The sequence below is a fragment of the Priapulus caudatus genome, unplaced genomic scaffold (genome assembly GCF_000485595.1).
Source record: "Priapulus caudatus unplaced genomic scaffold, Priapulus_caudatus-5.0.1 Scaffold177, whole genome shotgun sequence".
NCBI lineage: Eukaryota > Metazoa > Priapulida > Priapulimorpha > Priapulimorphida > Priapulidae > Priapulus > Priapulus caudatus.
The window spans coordinates 53834-63755 of NW_014577238.1; the positions used below are offsets into that span (position 1 = coordinate 53834).

At 44.0% G+C, this 9922-nt stretch overlaps 1 protein-coding gene across 1 annotated transcript in view; it reads right to left on the minus strand.

Moving 5' to 3' along the window:
* Window positions 1-9922, minus strand: part of LOC106806754 (ribosomal protein S6 kinase alpha-5-like) — a gene marked incomplete in the record, with an annotated part of 21124 nt that overhangs the window by 182 nt on the left and 11020 nt on the right. The window contains 4 exon segments of the mRNA XM_014808813.1: window positions 1-4341; window positions 5017-5303; window positions 5842-5989; window positions 6658-6873. The exon segment at window positions 1-4341 is cut by the window's left edge and continues 182 nt beyond it. Of these exon segments, the coding sequence (XP_014664299.1) occupies window positions 3976-4341; window positions 5017-5303; window positions 5842-5989; window positions 6658-6873 (1017 nt within the window).

Sequence of the window (9922 nt, forward strand, 5' to 3'; positions counted from 1 at the left end):
AATTTAATCCCACATGAAACTAGTCCAGGCCAGGCCCGTGCCAGGCGCACGCTAAATCGCAGCGTACAGACACTTACTACAGACTAGCGCGTATTTAGCCCGGGATAGTGTGTACACGCTGCAAAAAATTAGCGCGTGCCTGGCCCGGACTTGTTTGATGTAGGATCAAATTTGCAGTCTGTACGGGGTATTAGTTAGTAGAACTAACGCAGCTGGTATAAACGCGTACAATTCCGCAAATCTATACAGAGACAAAGGCAGCGTTCGGCACACGCGCGCGCACACACGTTGAAATGTGCCACTCGGCCTCTTGTTGAAACCTTTAAGTACAAATGCGTTTAATTGCAATTTAGAAGATATTTCAACTTGCTCCAAATCATAACAATAATAACAACTCCATAATTAATTACCATGCACGGTAACGATTCTACTATCTTAACAATACATAAAAATAATTTTGAGCATGAAGCAAAGCATCGCTTACAACTTACACTGTTAGACGTATGTTAGGCTGGGATCCTTAAATGCTATCACATAGCAAGCAACAATATAGAGCACCTAAAAGTGGAATATAACATCATTTATAGCCTAACCTTTGAAGTAATACTAGTATACCAACGAGATAGCCCGTATACACACTCGAGCCATCGTATTTTCTCAGGTATCGTGCACAAGGCAACGTTGCCAGTTAAACATAGACCTTTTCAGTTATCCATAGCGTTCATTTGTTGTTAGATTGTTCATAAAACATTTATTGACGACCTCACATGTAAAATATAAAATTTAAAAGATGACGGACTCGCATCAACGATGAATGTTCTAAATAGGCGCACGCACACAGACACGTATGTGCGCACCCACGAAGACACCAACACGCACACACAGATAAATCAATTAATGTAGATATATATACATTGCACTATTTCAACGTTCAGAGACGCAAGTACAGTGCTATTTCAGAGAAATTCGACGCGCATTAGCTCACTTCCTTTAAAAGATTTTAATTTAAAAAGTCTTAGACCCCTAATTTAACTCACGCCTGTGGAACCGGGTCCTGATGTGTTATGTCTAATTATAAAGACATACATTAGATCAGTAGTACATACATAACATAGATTATGTACCATTATGTACCATTGACTATATACCAAAGGCAATACACATGCACTTTCCTTGTCTCTATATTGTACCTGATCACACCATTATGTTTAAACGACTTTACACATTAAAATATCGTGACATGAACTAGCCATACCACATGTAGATTACCCATGCCTATGCTGCACTAGTGAATACACTATACGCGCTGTCCACAACGTGTCACTTTACTATACGGTCAACTTTCCAAATGCTTTCAAAACCGAATCTCTCGTTAAACCGGCAGATTTTTTAAAGTCCAAACACTATCTGAGACATGGAAGGTAAAATAGTACCCCCTGTAAACCGAACTTAATAGAAAACCAAATTAAATGGACGGTCCCGAGGATGGTCAGTATGAATAGAGTTGACTGTATACGTACGAGAAACTGTACGTTTCCCAATGAAAACACCAGCAGCGCCAGTAAAAGAGAAACATGAACGATGTGTGATTTGCACGCACACTGTCATGATACATATATAGGTACCACAGCACAAGATCATGGAAATACGACCACGTAGAACAGTAACAGGAAGGTCGGCAGCGAAAGAAACCACCGTACGCATCGCAATACCTAGCTGTACTGTCTTGCTAGAACAATTAATCCCAATGCTCTCAGCGTGTCATACATATAATCATTGACCACCTGCCGATTTTGCGATTCCACCACGAAATGGTAAGCACAAGTTAAGAATTGGGAAAACGTTGAATCAAATACTCAACGCCAATGTGCATGCCACATCGGATACATTGCTGGTAAGCACTTGCACCCAAATTTATGTAGAAAAAATGAGATAACCTATGAAATAAAATTCCAACCATCTTTTCACTGTTCCTACCTTATCGAGGAGGCGGCAATGTGTTTTTCCGGTTCCTAGTCAGCGACCAACCAGCAAACTTCTTCACGCGTAATCGGTAAACCCCGGCCCGACAGGAAAATCCTTCAAAATTTTCCGGCACTCACTGATCATTCTATATCGGATAGAACACTGAGATAGGCACTTGTTTCCTCATTACTCGTGTCCAGCCACGCTATAGGCTTCCAATGAAAACTGCAACTATGAGATTAACCAAGTAGCCGTGGCTGCAATAGATTGTTATATAGCCGTTGCCATCACAACTACAATAGGTAGCTTGTCATTCAACGTCCGCCCATAAAACCCAGGTTTATATTGCCTAATGACTTGTAAGGAATGCAAACTAGCTAGATTGCCCCACGAATAAAAAAAACAATGAAACTTAGAACAAGCATGGCCGCATTTACGGGGGTCAGAAATCAGTAGCTGACAAGTTCGTGTCTAATTTTCATCGGGATTTGCAGACTCAGCAAGGACATCTCAGCCTGCATTTACCGACATCGACAGTAGTGCTAACACAGTGCCAGCCAGCCTTTTGGAACCAAGCTGCAGTTTAGACAACTAACAGATACACCCAGACTCAATTTACAATAACCACCTACAACAACAAGAGCCTTGCCTGAAGCAATAGGTTAGAATCTTCTGACATGGTATTCAATGAATGTTCACCCTGACAGCACATCAACAGCTTCCGACCAAGATCAAAACCCAGTAGAAAATATAGGAGCTACAGTCCTTCTTAGTTACATGTGTCTCGTAATGGCCACTCTTAGATAAGTCACAATACTCCGAATTAGGTAGAACATAAAATATAGAGACACATTCGATGTTCGTTATGGCTAAGACATTGCAAATCTAATAAATTAGTAATAAAAACCATACCATATAAACATAAAATTCATAAATCATAAAAAAACTTTTTTTTATCTAAATTTTCTAAATAAGACCCACTTATTCGCTTTCACGTTTGACATGAATGTTTTTCCTCTCTATGTGAGAGAGGTTTAGATGGGAAACCAATAAGAACTACAATGAAACCATATCTTCATCTCATCTGTGTGGTCCAGTGATACTGTGGCCGTTTCCTGACTGATATTTGCCCCCTTTTCGAACTGAGATTTGCTTTTAAAAATGCAACCCTTACAAACTATGTGAAGGAACATAATGGAAGAACTCGCGCATGTGCGTGCTTGTACGAGTGAGCGCGTGCACATGAGTATCCATGCACGTGCATGCATGTGTGTGTGAACGCGCGTGCCTGCACATGAGCATCTCTGCGTGCACGTGGGTATGCATATGATTCACCCTCTTCACCTCCATCTTGGAACTTCCGTTAATTATTTCAGTGTACACGCTGCCATAAACACGAACCCTGCATGCTTAGTACCATTATCTGCATACAAGTATTTGTGCGTACTACTCCTCTATGACCTCTGACCTTGTAACATGACCTCACCCACTACAAATAACACGAAATGACAAAATATTAACAACGTTTAACAAAATTAGTATGCAACAATATTCCAGCACAACCCTCACAGATATAAGCACGTCAACATCAACGACGTTAACACCAACACATCAACTTGTCAATGACCATAAACGAATAGGCTATGGTCAATCTACTCATCTGACACGCTGACAAATAAAAATATAATGAGATAAAAGCTCTAGCTAGTGAAAATCGGCTGCCTTGACAGTAGACAGTAAACCCGCACCACACCCAGACACCTCCGAGCCCTGGGTCACACACAAACAGTCACACAAGTCGCATTACACCCTGCATCACACTCACAGTCACATGTCACATCACACCCGGCGTCCCTCGTCACACACACTATCACACGTCACATTAGCAGGGCATGAAATTTATGCAAAATAGCGCTAATTTCGCGCACTGCACTAGTCCCTCAGTTACACACACAGTTACAAGTCGCGTTACACCCAGGGTCATACACACTGTGTCGCACCTTTACGTCGTTACAAATTCGTCGTCGTCATTGGGTCGTCCCTCAGCCTCTTCGTTGACGGCTCCCCGGCGTTGTCCGCCCCTGCGCTCGTCTCCTCCTCCTCCTCCTCCCTCGGCCGCTTCGTTGACGTCACGCACGCGTCCTCGATGCCCGAATCGTTGAGACTGCCGACGAAGGGAGTGGTCGAACATTCCCAGGCGGCGGGCGAACACTCCCACGCGCCGGAGTCCGGGGGTTGCCCGGACGACGTCGGCGTCACACTCGGCGACGCCGAATCGGCACGCACAACGTAGCCGTGGCAACCGGGCACGGCGACGGAGGCTGAGGATGAGCAGAGAGTGATCTCCGACATTTCGACGGACATTCCGCTGGGAACCTGTGAAGAACCGTAGCGATAAAAAACTCGTGGGGGAATGAATAGCATGGGAGCTGCTAGTCCGCGCGAGACAACATGATCGAATGCATGCTTCACCATCCCTCCTCCCGCCTTTCTTCCCCATCTCTCCTCCTCCCAACCGTCTTCATACCATGTTATAACAGTTATACAACTGTCGGTTACAGTACCGCACTAACAGTCATATACAGTTATACAATTTCCACGTCGAGCGCACGTAGATATCAATAGTCAACAAGTTACGTAACGGCTACAGTGACATCGGTCGAAGAGCCGGTGTCGGTAGCCTCATTATACAATTACGTGACCCCTGACACACTGAAATAATTGAATTCTGATCTTCACACGTAAAGCCTGACCTTCATGCGTGAACTCTGACCTTCACACGTGACCCCTGACACGCACACGCATGAACTCTGACCTTCACACGTGACCCCCAGACACGCACATGCATGAACTCTGAACACGTGACCCCTGACATGCACACGCATGAACTCTGACCTTCACACGTGTCCCCTGACACGCACACGCATGAACTCTGACCTTCACACGTGACCCCCAGACACACGCATGCATAAACTCTGACCTTCACACATGAACGCTGACCTTCACACGTGACCCCTGACCTTCACGTGTGACCCCTGCATGAACTCTGACCTGTGTGCCGCTGTCCCCGCTCGAACTCGTGTCCGACGACTTCTTCATCTTGCGCCGCTTCGCGAGCGGTGCCTTCGACACGTCCTGCAGCAGGAAGCCCTCGCGCGCTGCCCTGTGGAATGACTTGAACGTCTTGCTGAGCGCGGTCTGTACGTGTCGCGACGCGGAGGTGAGGAGAACGCCGGGGGTCATGAGCGGCGTGCTGCTGTCCGGGTCCTGCGCGAGCCAGTCCGACGCCACGAGGTTGTCCAAGGTCAGACGCTGCTTTGGCTCGATCGTCAGTAATCCTGAAATCGGTTTCGCACCGGTTTAAAAGAATACACGTATTCCTCCAGGTGAACGCAGGTACTGCTATAGGTAAAGTAAGAAAAATGCAGGTACTGCTATAATTGGCAATTTGTTCAAGTTAGAAGGATGCAGGTACTGCTATCGGTAATTTGTTCAAGGTAAAAGAATGCAGGTACTGCTATTGGTAATTTGTTCAAGTTACAAGAATGCAGGTACTGCTATAGGTAATTTGCACAAGTTAGAAGGATTCACGTACTGCTATAGGTAATTTGTACAAGTTAGAAGGATTCAGGTACTGCTATAATAGGTAATTTGTACAAGTTAGATGAATGCAGGTACTTCTATAGGTAATTTGTACAAGGTAAAAATGCAGGTTCTGTATTACTCTAGCGTTCAGTCAGTGTCGTGCTTTTTTTAATGCGTCGATTCATTTTTCCTATAGGATTTACACAAGGAATACTTGGACAACGAAAATGTTACAAAGAAACCTGATGTAAGGGTGCCTGGTGTAATTGTTATGGACAACATCTAAATCACCCTTTATTAGATCTTTAGCTTGTTCTGAGACGAGCAACCACTCTGCGCCGTCGAAGCTGAATTCATTGCCTCGTATTCGCTTCATAATTGCAGCTGCTCTCGTTTCCTCGTTTGATTGGAATGGAACCCGTCCGGATAGCATTGTATACTAAAATATAGATCACGAATGTCATATGCGCACCCAACTATGTATGACATAAAATGACACAGACATACTAGGAGCTTTAAGTAAAAATGTTATTTTAATGTATTATGAGATGTATATTAAAATAGTATTCGTAATTAATCTGTTAACATGTAAACTTAACTACCTTCTTACAACGAAAATAAAAATTACATACATAACCACCTTCCACATCATAAAATAGCAATCGAGACGTAATGGGAACTGGTTACTTTAAAGTACTACAGAGATGATATCATAGTTCCCAATGACAACACGTATGAATCAGGAGCCAACGTCAGAACAATTCCCAGTCTATGACAAAAGATATCATATTTTAGACTTTATTCACTAGTTTTAACTAATTATGATATTTCTGACAATGGTACCCGGTAATATATAGAAATAAATATGTATTCACCATCATGCGACCAATGAGGTAGTAGGGTAGACGATTTTTGCTGGTAAACAACATAAATTATTTAAACATTACAGCGAAACAGACATTACAGATTAACAATTTAAACATTTTGTAAACACCAGATGATAACAAAATAATGTGATAAAACACAGAGAACATTGGACGCATTTAAAAACAATTCTGGTAAACGGCACCCCAGGGGAAGAGGAGAGAACGCGGCGGCAGCACTCACCAGTATAACGCCGAGGCTCCACAGGTCGCACGATTCATCGTAGCCGCGCTCCGCCGGGTCGTGTGGGTTGCTGGCAATCATGAGTATCTCCGGCGGGGCGTAGGGCAGCGTGTAGCATGGCGTCGCCATCAGCTCACTGTCCAACCTCAAGCGAGCAAAGCCGAAATCAACGATCTTGATGCCGGCCGCTTCCGTTGCATTCTCGTAGAGTAGATTCTGCGAATGTGGGGAGACCAGTGAGGCAAGTGCGTCGTAGATTAAATGCTGCAGAAATGATGTGGGAAACAGCGACGTAAGTGCCTTGTAGAGTAAATGCTGCAGAGAATCGTGTTGTAAGCATTTCCTAATCCACTTTAAAACAAGTGCCGCAGAGCGACAGCGCTCAACTGACGTGTACTGTAGCCAGGTATTCTTCTGATAAACTCACTGGCGGACGAATCAAGTGCGCCCTCCTGCCACCGCGTTCGCGCTCAGAGCATATATCTAGGATACTACTAATACAGATCTAAAATCTATGATAGGCTTTGTTATACCTACTGGTAGTCTATATATATAAAGTTGTTCAGCCGAATTAGTCTGTTCGCGCATAACTAGAGAACTACGTCTAAGGAAGTTCTTCACTTCCCGTTCCAGGTTCTCGGTTTAGTAGGTGTGAGGTAGTGGCACCCTTTTTAAGGGTAGCGTCAGGTTGCGTCGATAGATAACAGGAACACAGTATTATGAAAACTACTGTTCGTGCATCATTTTTTGGGGTATTTTCCTTTCAACCAAGCGGTCACCAACAGAGTAACGCCACTGATTTCCCCAGGCAATGCTGGGTATCCCGCTAGCCTTTTTTAATTTAATGTCTTTTATCTTTTGATTTCTTATTATTTTTTACTGTTTGGCATGGGATGGGATGGCATGGCATGGGATGGCATGGCATGTGATGGGATGGCATGGCATGGCATGCGATGAGATGGGATGGGATGGGATGGGATGGGATATGGGATGGGATGGCATGGCATGGCATGGCATGCGATGAGATGAATGCATGGATAGATGCATGGATAGATAGATAGTTAGATTTTTTTGGGTATTTTCCTTTCAACCAAGTTGTCACCAACTGAGTAACGCCACTGATTTCCCCGGTCAACGCCGGGTATCCCGCTAGTACAGTAATAAAGATACAGCTGTGTAACTTTAATGACTTCGCTATGTTAACATTTATCATGGATATGCGTCGAGCGCGAGCGTAGTGGTGGTGTGGGGAGGGTGGGGAGGGGGTAGAGGGGGCGGGTGGAGGAGGCTCTAATAGTAAAAGCAGTTGTCCTTTGTTAACAGTCAACAAATCCATGTTTAACCTCCTCTTGAGGGTCACAGGTATCAGACACTTACTCTTCGCAAGTCAGTGGAAAGTAGATTTCATGGTCCTTTCAATAAAGTGATAACAAGTGCCGCGGAGCGACAGCACTCATCTAAACGTCTACTGCGGTGACTCTGTGGTGGAGTGGTGGGATTCTAGTAAACTCTGTTAGTCCCAAATGTGTTCACATACGCGCCGAAACAGTGGAAGGCACAGGGATGGTATCAGAAACCTTCTCAAACGAATGTTCGTTGGGATCGTTATAAAAGTTGCACGAGATGGCGCGTACGTTTAAGTGTCTTAAGATTAAAGATGAAGCTCCTATCGTACGTAGTAGCAACAACTATTTGCAAGACAGAACAGGTAAGCACTCAATCCATTTACTTACGAAGCCTACAGGCTAAAATAGAGAAGCTGCCACCTGTAACTAATTTAATGCAGGCAAAAAACTACACAGTACTATCACCACCACATGCACCGGCAGTGGCCACTGGCAGTGGCATAAGTTACATGTAACACACTGACAGTACAGGAATGCCATAGAAATTATACGATTTAAGAAGCATAAACCTTCTTCAACCAAATTTAGCTCTTTAAAATTTCACTGTGACATTGTAGCCTCATACATCCAGACATGTATAGATTCTACTAGCAAACCGGCAGTCAAATTCTTTTCTAACAGTAAACAAATCCATGTTTAACCCTCCTCTTGAGGGTCATAAGGTTATCCGACACTTACTCTTCGCATGTCAGCGAAAGTACATTTCATGGTCCTTTCAATAAAGCCATAAAAATGGTAGGTCACTGCTGAAACAAAAAAGTTTTTCAATCGCTCCGTCAAACCATGCCCTCAGAAAATTTCTAAAATTTGCCCTGTGCCCCATTGACCTTTGACCCTTGACTCCCAAATTCGACATCCCGAGTCCTTTTCGCGATCCCCCCCCGACGTCCTAAATATCAAGACCGTACGTCGAGCGGTTAAGATTTGTGCCCAACTGTTGACGGATGGACAGACGGACGGACGCAAGGACGCACGGACAATCATGCGATTCTACAAGCTGCATCTGACTTCGTCAGCTGAGCTAAAAAATGTGAGCGTTTCCGATTTGTGGTGAAAATGTTGTGTACCAATATGCTGAAAGTTGATGAAGTCTGCATACAGGGTTATGTACAGCCAAATAGAACTGGTAAAATGAAAATGGAAATGGAACGTTTTTAATTTGCATTGCCCTATTTCGATAAAGGATACTACAGTTTTGGCGAGTAATAATCCATTATAACTCTGACTCGAACTACCTCATTTCGTCACTCAGAGAAAGAACTGACAAGATACCACATGATTTTGAAATAAACAAAGACCAATCATGATAAACATTTCACTTCCAGCCAGCAACCTTATTATAATAAACTTTGAATTTGAAACTCGAAAAACTATGAATTTACGAGCTGCCGCGCTCAACTCACGTACACTCAAAGCTACGGCATATTTTTGCCACGCGAGGAAATTGCGGAAAGTCCTGTGATCCCCTCTAGACTGCAGTGCTTCTTAAACTATTTCAGTGTCATTCACACTCGAGTCTTTATCACAAAATTTCATTCACCCGCAACTAAATTTCCTTGGTTTTCATCCATTTTCATACACCCCAAAATAATTTTATTTACCCTTGGGTGAACCATTTACCAGTTTAAGAAGCACTGCCCTAGAGGGTCAAAAACGTGTGTTTACGGGCGTGGGTTTTGGCGGTTACGTCACGCGCGTGTGAATGTCACCTCGGGTTTGAGCTAGATCTCGATGTGAAAATGCGTGTTTACGGGCGTGGGTTTTGGCGGTTATGGCACGTGCATGCGACTGTTACCTCGGGTTTGAGCTAGATCTCGATGTGAAAATGCGTGTTTACGGGCGTGGGTTTTGGCGGGTGT